The following is a 13,521-nucleotide window of genomic DNA, read 5'->3' as shown; positions in this document are numbered from 1 at the left end:
TTAAAAATTCTTCCACTGAGACATGAGACAGACCAATCTAAAACTGACCCAGACAGACCACGTGCCATCAGAATGATCTACGGTGTCAAAAGCTGATTTCAGGTACAGAAGCACCAAAACAACCGGCCAGAATCTGCCACCATGAGCACATCATTAGAGACTTTTAAAAGAGCCTATGATCATTTTTATAACCTGACGGGAAAATATCTGAGATGTTATGGTTGGGTATTATTGTAAGGTGGGAGTGATAACAGCATGCTTTAAAAAGAGGGCACAGATCCTGACTTCAATGAGAGGTTAATGAGTTCAACAGCAGTCAGTCACACCAATACTTTGAGATACTTTAAGGAAAATACTAGTGGGAATTCCATCAAGGCTGGAACACTGACTAAAGGAAGGATGTTTGCTCCAAAATGTTTAGTCTCTGCAGATGTTTCATTTTATTACTACAATCATTGACATTTGCTTGTTTTTAAATGTTTATATGTTTTCTTTCTTTATGTCTCTTATGTACAGCGCCTTGAGCTGGCGCTGGCCATGAAAAGTGCTTTATAAATAAAGATTTGATTTGATTTGATTTGATTTTGGCCACAACATTTAAAACATCAGATGAAGTTTGAATTAAGTAAATAAATAACTAAATAATTACAATTCGTATTTTAAGATAGTTTTTGTTCTTTTAAAGGAAAATTGGTAGAAACATTTTCAAAAAAGATGAATATTTGTCAACCAAAGATCAGCCTTTTATTAAAGGATTGTTAAAATCTCTAAAAAATGTTGTACAAAGACCAATTCATTCATTTGAGTTATAACAGTACAACACTGGTTAAGTTAAATGTTGGCATATTTGTTGAGATGTGTCATTTATGGATGAACTGGGAGATGAAGAGAGGGAAAAATGTACAAAAAACTCCAAAAAACCCCAACTATGTGTATCATTGTTTAACACATCAAGGTGTTAGGTGAAATGTGTGTAGAGGGTTCCAGTCTGAGCCAAATACACACAATCCCCAATTCCCCAGACAGCACAGCAGGAGCTGTCAATCATAAACATCTGTTTATCAATTATTTGTAAATCTCTATTTCTATGCAAAAAGACAGCACGGGAATGAAAAATCTATTTTGCAACACATTTCAGGCGAACGTATGATATTCATAATAAAAAAAGACAGAGCCTTACAAAGAAAGAAGGATCTGCTTGTTTTTATTGTGCAGAGGTCTTATCGTAACTTTATCCGGAGGCTTGATTAACCTTTTGTTGGCTTCTGAGATGAACACTCACACAGTGGAAACGCAGTTTGTTCCGCTCAATTAGTTTTAAGACTTTTGGAAAAAAGAAATGTTACGTGACCCAATGAAAAAAATAAAATAAAACAAATTCAGGGTTTGTGAAAAGCTTAAACTAAAATATTTAAGATTTAAAGATGTTGTACTTTCCTGGCAAGTTTCTGCACTTTCAACAAAACAGGGGAAAATCTTATTTCATGAACACAAAACCAATGATTATGAGTGCTAATATGCCCTGCCAGCAGTTATAAACTTTAATGACCTCCAAGTGCTTAACTCCTATTGTGTGTTCACACAAACCATAAAATCAATAATAAATATGTCAGCATTTACACAAAGAGACAGATTGCTATTCTGTGTTTACAGAAAGTAGGAGTTCTTTATGTTGTATGTTTTGGAATGAACTGTATCGTTCTGCTGGTATTTTAGTAAAACATGTAAAGTGATTTATTTTTATTTTTTTGTTTTCTCATCCTTCAAGTAAAGATTTATGTTCTTGATTTCTGTCAGGTTTTAAGAAACTGCAATCTTTGGATGAACTGTTTGAGTCATTTTATTTTCATGTTTTAAGACTCTCGTGAGTCTGCAGACAACTCAAATAAAAGTCTGTTGATTTATTTTTAAAGGACAATAACTCGTCTTTACGAATGATTGTTGGATGAGTGATATATGAAGAACAAAATTGGAATTATTTGCCAGGAAAATAAAATGTTATGGTAGTAGAGGTAGAAAAATTCTTCAAATGTTACTTTATAAAGTCAAATGACTGTTATCCATTCACTTAATCATGGCATCATGTTTACACACCGGTTATTACTCAAAATATAGTAAAAATGGAAGCATTAATTTAAAGGTTGACACGTTAAAGAACAATAACCTTACTATAACCTTTTTTCTATTAAATAAAACTGCAAAAATTAACAAATTAAAAAACGTTATAAGATAAAATCGTGTCATGTGTTGGTTACTGTCCCTTTTTCTTGATGACGCGTCACAAATTCTCAAAAGGAGAGAAAGGGACAGCTGGCAGAACAGTGAAGTGCCTCATCTCCTGATCCGTGATGCCCCAATGTGGTAAATTATGCAGAATGATATCCAGTTTAACCTGCTGAACCAACACGGGTCTTCTGACAGAGCAGATTATGGATTGGAGTGTCCTTCCACAAATGCATCCAAAACGAGCTGAAACATAGACTCTTTTCACAAAGGTATGATTTTTATTCATTTATTTTAATAGAAACTTCGAATATAAACTCTTATAGAGTCAATTTTTTTCAATTCAAAGCATCTAACGTTTTTCCTCAGTTTTATGAATGATGAAAATACAGACATTTCCTATAAAAGCTCAAAGGTCACATCATGGATCTACAAGGATTTCTGGCCTAAGTTTACAGGTGAAGCAGAATAGAGTCTATGAAGTATTTTACAGATGAACTAATGGCTTGAATTTGTGTTGTTGCAAGATTAAGGAATTTGACATACTCAGAAATCCAATCCTGATATCAAACAATATGCAGAATTGATAAAATTCCAGAAACGTGTGTATTTCATGTGTTTGGCTGCATTGATCAAAATCCCCAAATAACAAAAAAGGGACCAAAGTCATCGTTTTTTCTTTTTATTTGAAATGCAATGGCAGAGAGCACTTGTTTTTGCAAATGTGGATAAATTGATGTGGGAGGATAGAGCAGTTTTGGGGGACCAGCTGAAGCAGATTTGTCTTGTTAAATTTCAGTGCCCTTCTTTGTGAATTATGAAAATGGCTTTTGGAGGGAAAAAGGAAAAATGTGGAAGAGGGAAAATAAATTCCAATAATGTCAGGGTTTTTTTTATGGAATCAAAAAAAAAACTGTTAAAACAGCAAAACATTCTACATCTAATTGAAGTTCAATTAGTTTTGATTTGAAAATTGAGGCTATGGGACGAAAGTGTGAAAGAACAAGCACAACATTCACCACATCAAAACTTGTGGATTGGATTTTTATCCAGTTTTCTTTTTCCTTTGAGACGGTGTAACTTTAGTAAAAGCGGTTCTACCACCATGATTGTAACTGCTTTGTCCTTGGTCTCAAGGTAGCTAATGACAGGAGCACAGAGGTATAACACCCTCTCACTTGCTTATGAGCTTCACAGATAGCTCAAGCGAGGATTTTCCGGCAATAGCAGGTCTTCACAGAGGCCTCATTTTCCAGAATAGCAGCCTTTTATAGGAGATGAAGGCTGAGAGGGTGCTGACTGGAGGCTATTAGGCGAGTTAATCTTTTTTTTTTTTTTAATCCAGTATTTTTTGCGCTGTCCGTGGTGCTGAATTGTATGAATCAATAAGCACCATTTAGCCAAACTTTGAAACTACCTATATTTAAGTGCAATTTAGAGTTACTTTAATGGTGTCGGCTGCTTAACATGTATTTTTTTTTTTTTTTTTTTTGCAGTATTGAACAAACAAATGAGCTTCTCAGCATTTATAGCTGTGAAGAAGACACCTAGAATTCTTAATTTTGTGAGTTGGCTGTAAAGTTGATTTCTGCACTTAATTCGGTGCATTAAACGTGCATTTTGTTTAGCTAATTAAGTGAAAAAAAAATCTTCCATGTCTTTTTTTCTTTGATCTGCTGGTTAATGTAAGTTTAAAAATTAAAAGGAAATCTTTGTAGAACTTTCCTGCAGCTGATGGATATGTCCAAGTTTACTTCTATGTCAGAAAATGGACTATAAGAAGTGCACTTACAGCACATAATCACCGACGACATGAAATTCACATCAATTCATCAAGAAAGGCTAAAAACAGAAACCAGGGGAATCTTATATAAGGTCAGGTCAGTTATTTCAGCTCTCAACAATTATTTCACAATAGCCTCTGAGTTCATCTGTTAGCCTTTGGTTGCCTGCAGAGCGGGAATTTACGGCATAAAAGCAAGAATATCAGCTCGTCTTTGATGCTCCTCTGCCTTAATCATAGACAATCAGGCGCCGTTTTGCTTTTAAGATTTTGACCACCAAATTCTTAAAGAGGCTAATGAGTAAAACACCAAACCTTCTTTCCTTATAATTATCTGAACATAAATGACCTATTCAAAAGCTTCCGGGTCGTTTCACTGATTAAGAACCTTTTTTTTTTTTGTTTTTTCAACGAGAGAGATTTGGACAGAGCCCATATTTCTTTTAGAGTCATGCTCTGCAGTTTGTCCTGCTGCACCAGCTCTTGGTTAGGAATCACTACATCTGTTCCTACCATGTTAATTACTTCTTCTGTATGAGAAACTCTGGTTTTAGTTTTCCAGCAGCAAGCTCCTCATTAAACCTCCTGTTGTTTGGGTTCCTTTAAAGTGTTTCCTCCTAAAGTTGAGGATATTTTTTAAACCTTGTGTTCATCCTTTTCTAATTTCCCCGCTTTGTGCATTCTCTTTGTTTGTTTTGCAGTTATTAGAACAGGAGTAAATATTTGAAAGCTATAATTACTAGACTGTCTTTTATAGGGAAAAAAAACGAGTCCAAACATCCTGCTTTGTGTGTGAAAAGCTCAAATAGAAAGGAAATTAGGAAACTCAAGTGAGCATTGATAACTCCTTAGTCCAGTTTATTTGATTAAATCATGATTTTAGGTTAGGTCAGGGGTCACTTTAGGTCAATTGCTCATGGACCAAAACCCAGCAGGAGCCACAAAGGCTCAATTCATCCTTTAGATAAATAAGACACGGATTTGTAAATCAATCCTACCACGATAATAAATTAAAAAAATAACTTCTTTTGTATGAATAAAACATAAACATAAAGATAAAATATCTTTTTTTTAAATATAAAACAGTTTATAACTTTCGACAGAGGTTCACATCATTTCCTTTCAAAATAAAAGTCACCTTGTGTCACTTAGAATCAGCTCAATGATGCCAATGAAGTACCAGGTAGTGTAATGTCAGCAGTGATTAACAAAGAAAAAGTTTATTTTACTATTTGTGGTAGATCTTTGACCAAAAATACATGAATCCAAAATACATTGGAGCCAACTGTGACTCTTACTGTATTTATCAATCCATAAGGAGCTCTTAAATATTGTTCAAAAATAGCAAATCTGTCTTATACTCCAGTGCGCCTTAATTCTGGTTGTGCTTTCTGACTTCCAATTGATTTTCCGTGGTTCACGGCGCACTAAAATATTCTGGCTCAGTACCGTTAGTTTTTAAAAACTAAAAACTTTATTTTTCTCTAACCAGAGAGGCACGATGGAAGGGTTAAAGGAGCCACATGAGGCCCTGGAGCTGAAGGTTGCAGACCAAAGGGTTAGGTTAAGTCCTGTGTCTTCATCTGTCACAGTTACACCGGGTTCATTTGTCATTTAAGATCTGATGCCTTTTTTAAAAAAAAATATTGTCTTATCAGCAACAAACGAAAAAATTCTTGCTGCAGTGCAATCCAAAATAAAAATTCCTTCTCGCAGGGTTTCTAAAAAGAGAAAATAAATAAATAAACAACTATTTAAACTCATATATAAACAAACACACACACATAAATAAATGGATAGATAAATAAAAACAAACACATAAACAAACAAGCATGCAAATTAATAAATAAACAGACAAACAAATTGATAAATAAAAATAAAAACAAATAAATAAATAAATAAAATAATAAACAAACAAACAAATAAACACATATATAAATAAATAAACAAAAAATAAATAAACAGCCCTTTTAATGGTTGTCAATGATTACACTGTTTAGTATGGAGGCTGTGTTAAGACTGGAAAAACGGAGATAAGGAGCCCATATGTTCAGGAAACGATCCTTCATGGAGTGGAGATGATAGGTCAAGTATTCCAGAGGAAATAAAATAAACAATTTAATGAGAATTCTATGTTTAGTTTGGTTTGGATGGAGGTTTCATGCTCTGATGTTTTTGTTAATTACTCCTCAGTATATTACAGCACCCCGATTCTTGTGCCTTTGCTCCCTCCATCACCTCACGGTTAATCTTATTTTCAAGTCACAGTAAGATCAATGTTTAGATTTAATTCCATTTTAGTTTAAACATTAAATAGAGTTACTGCCGTCAATAATATTTCCAACAAGAATAGACAGATTTTAGTTTTTGATTAATTGAAGATTCTTTTTCGGCTAAAAACAAATGTCTTTGGTACTTCTTCAAGAGTAAACATTGAACAAAATATTAAAGTAAGATTTTAAATTGGTTCATGACAACACGGCCCTATTTATTTTGGAATGTGTGGTCTGAATGCAAGCGTAGAAAACATTTTAACAAATTAATATCAAACTACTTTGACAAACTTAAAAAAAATAGTTTAGATCTGTGGAATCTGTGATGAATTATATGGCAAGTTAAAGGAAGCAGTACTTTTTAAAGTTCTTCATCATTTTGTGTTTTTTTTTAACTTCTGTAACTTTGAAAGACTCAAAAATATAGTTTCCATCTCGGACATTTAATTTTCCATGAACATTTAAAATGCTTATTTCCTGAGGTGAACAAGGTGGGAAATGTTGGCATTTTTTAAGCAGATACGTCCTTGTACTGACTACTTAACCTTAATGTACTGTGACCCCATAAAAAGGAGAACAAGTTTGGTTCTGATCCGACTCAAAGGTGGAAGAAAAGGCAAGAAAGCTCCTTTGGAATTCTGCACATTTGATCATTAATATTCAATTCCATTTGCTCTTTTCCCTGCTTCCCTGTGCGTATCTCTCCTGAGACCCATTTGACTCCCAAATTGAAAATTATGCCCATACCATTTATCTTTCCTTGTGATTCAATAAAAAAAGACGAAGGAAACGAGAAAACGATGGTTTTCAAAAAAGAGGAACGCGCCATTTTCTTTGAAAAAAAAAAAGTGCAAATTAAATATAGATTGGGATAGTTTTTAATTATGGAAAGAGTGTTTTGTCGAAATCCAAACATCAAAAACTGCCTGACCGTTTGGGGATTTTTTAGCTTATTTTTTTAGCAAAAGAATGCTAGTTAATTTCTGTTTTTCAAGTCACATCTGCCATTTTGTGTGTCTTCTTCATTAGTTATCATTTGATTTACAAGGGGATTTTACTAGAAGTAAATCAGTTTTCCTAAAAAACAATCCACTATAACAGTTTATTATTTACTGACATCTAGATTGTAATGGACTACTCTAAATTAATTAGGTTTTATTTCCTTTTACTGTTTTCCTAAAGTAATGCTTTTGCAATCACCAGTTTTGTTTTCATATTACATCTGAACGCACTTCTCTGCTGTGTTCGTCTTTTCCAACATGCTCCTATAATTGGGACCACAGCTGACTGGCCAAACACCAATCATTTCACACTTTCTGACAGCGATTACACAAAGACTTGCACTTCTTTTCATTTCACAATGTGCAAAAGAATGGCCTTTTTAAGGGAAAATCCTTCTGGACCAGCAGACATGATTCCGGCCTCCTGTCATGCCTCTGTGCATGCTAAACTTACTTGTGCAATTTGGAGCCGTACCAGACCACGTGCCGTTGGCCAGGCACTGGCGTGTGGGCGATCCTGTGAGGAAATAGCCTTCCATACAAGAGTACACGATGGAGTTGGAGAAGGTCGTTCCTTCTAAACGGGATATACGGCCGTGAGCAGGTGTGCCTGGGTTCCCACACTGCACAGCTACAAAACAGAAGAGAGGATAAGAAGGTCAAAAGACAGAAAAGCAGTGATATAAAACCTTCTTTCAGTATGATAATTCATACACACTTAAGGGTTAGACTGCATTGAAACCTTTTATTTCATCTCAGACGAATTGTACAGACACTAAATGAATATAATGTTGGTCTTTGTTTTGTTTTCTTTAGAAAGGGCTGTTATCTAAACCTGCATCAATGCTTTATTAGGACAGAATAACAGGCTAAGTGGACACAGCTCCAGTATTAATTAAGCATTATTAATTACAGTTTAGTTTTAGTTACTTAACGTCCCACTCAGGGCATAGGTGACCGAGGCATCTGCTGGAGGGGACGCCAAATCCAAATAAATATATATATATATATATATATATATATATATATATATATATATATATATATTACAGTTTGACACACAATTCATTTCATGTATAATTGAAAAAAAGTAATAAAAACAAAAAAACACCTCAACATTTTGACGTAATCAATAACTTTGCCTGGTTTGTGCAGTGTTGGCGCTGTTAGTGCTTCTTTAAAACTTTTAAGGATGAAAAAACAGCAAAACAGACCCTGAAGGACAGCTTTAAAGTGAAAAAAAGAAGGAAAAGGAGGAAAAACGGGCTTAAAGAAGAGGTTTGTCTGTTTATTTACATACAATTACTTGGAAATTCCCCCCTTTATTTGAGGTTGTAAAAAAGTTTGGTAGAAAAAAACAAATTTCACTGGCAATATAGGTTTTTTTTCTGTATCTTTAAATCTTCAAATCAGTGGAGATGCTTGTATTAAAACCTACTATTCTTAAGATTTGGTGACACGTTGTCGCAGCGGTTTGGATTCTCTCCTATAAGTGTGAAATTCAATGGTTCAAATCCCAGTTAGTGTGCCGTTATTTTAAGCAGTAATTACAAATAATTATTATTTAAGTTTTGAGACTTAAAATAAATAAAGGTTTAATGGAACATATTCCAGGCAGATAGGTTGTTTCTGTTCTGGATGGTAATGGAGGTGTTATGATGGTAGGGGTTGCCTGCAGGTGGGGTGAGGGGGCGCCAAAATCTCTCTTCGCCAGGGGTGACGTGCAGCCCAGGGCCAGACTTGATCTCCCTCCAATGAAAATGGTGTTTTTAACATTTATCTGAAAATGGACGACATTTATGAGGGAAATTTGGTTTAAAATTGGGGTTGTGAGGGGCTGTAAGCTAGCTGGAGAGAGTGTAAATAAAGGGATGATGGGAAATTGGGGCAGGCTTACTTGTGCCAACAGACTCAGAGGCGAAATTCTAAAAAATTGCTGCTGCTCTACAGAAAGTAAGTCCTAAAGACGGCATAATTTTAATAAAGGACCACTGGGAACGCATTTACAAAGGATGATCTGAGTAACTCCAATGGTGCATTACAATATGTTAATAATAAAAAAGAACTGCATTATTTTGAAGCTTTTATGTAAGATTTCATCACTCAAAACTCAAAAATGGTCAAACTTTAGCAAAGCTTACGGCTGCAGCTTAACTCAAACTGAAATCTGCAGAGATAAGATTTGTCTCATGACTGATGCTTCTGCTCCAAATCATGTTTAATTACAAAACTGATCTACCCTCTCAATCACTTAATTGCCTGGAAACTCTGAAATAGTGATTCTTGTTGGAGAGAGACATTCTGTCAGCGAGGTAATGATTCCCTAATTACCATGTATGTGTTAACAGAAAGTCGTTGGGGTGCAAAAGCATCACTCAGGCACACACCATACGTCCCCATATGGGGCGTCAATAAGCTCGTATTACTGTGTTACAAATACATTGACTAGTATGCAGTGAGCAGACTTTGGAGTGCATTCCCAAATAATCGAGCGTGACAACCCTTTTGAGTTGCTCCCAAAATGATTCAGCGCAGACGTTATGACACAAAACAGACCTTGATGGAAAGGTGAGACGCCTGTTAAGCTGTGATGGTTTTTCATTGACTGTGGATAATGTATGGGTGGGTTTCAACACTAGACAGGGGCTTTAGATCACAGAGAGGCAACACCGAAAGCCATTCAGGCTCCGGTGATTTTCTGTTTCCTCCCTCTTGAGATAGAACGATGGTTAAGACAATCTTTGAATCTGGATTTAAGCGGCGATACGGTGGGGAGAAAAGAAAAGAAGCCTGTGGCTATGATATGCATGCTAAGAAAAACAGAGAAAGGAGGCTGTGAAATAGAGGAGGAATAGCTGAATATGGAGGATTAAGAGAAATTAAAAGAGCGATATTGAGACAGGCATAAAGTAACAGAGGAGATGGGACAAACAACAGATACACAGTGGGGTAGTTTGAACGTACTGCGCACTGGCTTATTATAAGAAAAAAACGACACTGGCACTGTTCCACGCTGGTGGACAGCAAGGAGGAGAGCGCTGAAGCAGTCAAACATTTGCTTCAATATCCGGTTGACCCTTGGGGGTAATTCATGCAAGCTGTGGAGCTGGCGCTCACTGAACTAATATCTTCACTGATTCATTTAAAAACAATCCAAAAATGAACTTGGCTTTAGGTATCTAAAATTAATGATTTTTTTTTCTCTTTTGGTGCAATCTGGAAGTCTGTCCCAGCGACATGTGCTGGCAGGAAGTCTGCAGCAGAGATTTTTATCCATCTGCTGCAGTGTTGCGTCTGTGAGATTTTACAATTGTTTGTCTTTGTGTTAAAATGCGATCAATATGTTGAACACAACACTTGTGTGTTGGTAAAAGCTCTAGGTTCTTCATTTATGTAAAGACGCGACTGAATCCAGTTTTGGCGAAACAATGAAAAGTTGGATTTTTTTATCAATGAGAAATAAAACCATTTTGATGCATTATGAAGACCAAAAATCCAAGTTGTGTTTACTTCAATTCTAACATTTTCTTTAAATTCTTAAACCCCTTTTTCCTTTCTTTCTTATGAGGTAATATGATATATTTTTTTAAATACTAAACTTTAAGATGGGAACAGAGTTTAATTTAAAAAAAAAGTCAACTCCTTGATGCCTGAATTTATTTCCTGCTATAGAAAAAAAAAGTGTCATATATATAAAGAGAATAAAGCTTAGAATTGTGTTCTAATTCTTTTTTTTTTAACTTGTCCTGTCCAACAGCTGAGCCAACAGATGTGGGCTGAGAGCTTCTAGTGTTGGGCAGATTTTACTGTCACAACAGGAGTTTATTGAGTATAAATCCCTGTTGTATTTCATGCTAAACTTTATTTTCTGTAGTTACACACACACTTGTTGGGTAAAATAGTCCCCACATTTATGAAGATCTAATTCTAATACAAGTTGATGTATCAGAATGGAGCAGAGCAAGGAGCTTGCAGCTTATACGTCACACTTACAAGCTTTTACAAACAGTATTTTTACATCTGCTCCTGATTCACAAACATTTTCTTACATACGTCCTCTATCATGAGAAAAAAAAATAATAATAATAATGGTTTGTTATTGTTGTGTTGCTATTTCAAGTGTGTCACTCACACTGTTGTTTACTCTGAGGTGAGCTAACCTGTCAATCAGCTCAATTAATTTTAATCAGGGCGCAGTTAGGATCTGTGATTGGCAGAGAGTAAACGGAAACTTTATTTGAAGGAATGAGGAGCTTTGTGCGGATCTGTTAGTTGTTCATTGTTTGAGTTTTGTGCAAATGTGTGCAGCCTTGTTAACAAGCGGATCCCATCCTGTTTCATATATTAAGCAAAAAAGAAACAAGTAGAGAAAAGAAAAAGAAAAAACAACTTTTAAGTGCCAGCTGTTGAAGCAAAGATGGCTTATGATTTTCAGCTCCACAGGCATAATTGTACATATTTACTGAGAGTATTGATAAGCGGTGGTCTGCTTTGACAGCAGCCATTTATCTCAGCGCATGTGTAGGAGTGGAAATGCGTGCGTTTGTGTTACTTGTCTGCATGACTCCTCTGCTGTTTCCACACACACAAGACGAGTTTGGCCCTTACGTTTGCAGAACGGCTGTTTGCCCGACCAGGTTCCGTTGGGGAAGCAGATCCTCTCCGCCGAGCCGTACAGAGTGTGCCCCACCGCGCAGGTGAAGCGCACCTTACTGCGCACTTTAAAGTTCCCCACCTCCCTGCTGGCGTAGGCGGGCGTGCCAGGATCCCCGCAGGTGCCAGCGGAGTCGCCTGCAGCGGGAGATAACCACAGAGAGAGCACTGAAAACAACACTCTGGAGGAGCTACCCACTCAAACTGTCTACGACACTTCTTGAGTAAACTCATCCGGTAATAATACACAAAATGCATCAATGAGCTACTAACGGTTAAAGGAAGCTGTAAAAGATGCAGCATGTTTATTACTCGCCATCTTGCCAACAACTAACAACTCTCACAGCTTTGACGGGAGGGGCTTGCTGTCCATAAAATCAGCAGGACCAGCATTAAATGCTAAGCAACTGCACTTAGAAGAATTTATGATTACAGTTTGGCCTCTGGAGTTGGTAAACTCATTTTCATCATCTCAAATGATCCCTTCTGTCTTTCATTCTGTGGTGGAACCCACATTTTTTTTCCGCCTTCCCTCTTCACACCACCTGTCATCCCAGCCTATGAGCTCCATCACACACAAAGATGGCCTGCTGTATAGAAATTCTATTCATGCGCTCATTTGGTCCTTCTCATGGCATGAAAGAAATGGAACGTGCTCCCTTTCTAAGCCATAGGAAATGAGAAGGAGAGATGACAGGTATGGAATCGGGGCAGCGCCGTCACTTCAGAAGATTTCGGGCTGTGATTGGTTTGTCACCGGGATCGGCGAGGAGGAGTTTATATTCATCTGGGAGTTCCTCGGAGCAAAGGGGTAAAATGAGGACAAGGCAACACTGCTTTAATCTCCCCAGAAATAGACTAGAAACAAACAGAATGCTCGAACTGACAGAAAAGTCCATCATAAAAAGATATGAATATTCAAACAGATCTTAACGCCGACAATCACTGTGAGGGATTTGAGCTGTGCTGGCCTCCACCTTGAGCTGTGCAAAAGCACCGCAGCATCTGTGTACAGAGCGGCAAACAGCTGCTGAAATACTTAAAGTATTGAAAAGGAATTAAGGCACAAACATAAAAGCTGCTTATGTGTGCAAACTACATTTGTCAGGTCAAGGACTTGCAGCTGAAGAGGAGGAGCTGGTGTGGCAGCAGTTAGAGGATGTGTCTGAGTCCTCAAACGCTCAGACGTGAGTCCTTATTAAGCATGCATGGTTGTATGGAACCTGCGAGTGTGCAGCTGCATCCCTCGCAGCGGTTGTCTGGGCTTTGGTTAGGTGGGGCAGCCTGACTCAACACACACTGTGACAGCTGTAATCTCACTAATTGGGATATTGGTTGGGTTTGGTTGGAGCTGATGAGTGTTCACCAGGGTTCCTTTGTGAGGAAATAATAAGAACTTAAAGTGAGCAATGCAACAGATGAGGACAAAATGAGAGTGGCTTGGCGAGGACTCTAACTAATCTAACTAATTAACAAGTGCAGACAGATGAGGGGGGGCATGTGTGGATGCATGGTTGAAAACCGCTTCTGACTCCACTAAAATGGTTTAAAACATTAGACTCAGCTATAACCAACTTTCTCTGGAAAA

The 13,521-nt window shown here is 36.8% G+C and overlaps 1 protein-coding gene across 5 annotated transcripts in view; it reads right to left on the bottom strand.

Annotated features, from left to right (window-relative positions):
* LOC112143303 (CUB and sushi domain-containing protein 3) overlaps positions 1–13,521 on the bottom strand; it is a gene marked incomplete at its 5' end in the record, with an annotated part of 317,263 nt that overhangs the window by 50,387 nt on the left and 253,355 nt on the right. For all 5 annotated transcript variants that reach the window (XM_024267159.2, XM_024267162.2, XM_024267160.2 and 2 more), the window contains 2 exon segments: positions 7,735–7,911; positions 11,889–12,071. In XM_024267159.2, coding sequence (XP_024122927.1) covers positions 7,735–7,911; positions 11,889–12,071 — 360 coding nt within the window.

The sequence above is a fragment of the Oryzias melastigma genome, linkage group LG16, assembly GCF_002922805.2.
Source record: "Oryzias melastigma strain HK-1 linkage group LG16, ASM292280v2, whole genome shotgun sequence".
Taxonomy (NCBI): Eukaryota; Metazoa; Chordata; class Actinopteri; order Beloniformes; family Adrianichthyidae; genus Oryzias; species Oryzias melastigma.
Note: the sequence above shows the minus strand (reverse complement) of the source record. Positions and strands in the feature narration are given on the sequence as shown.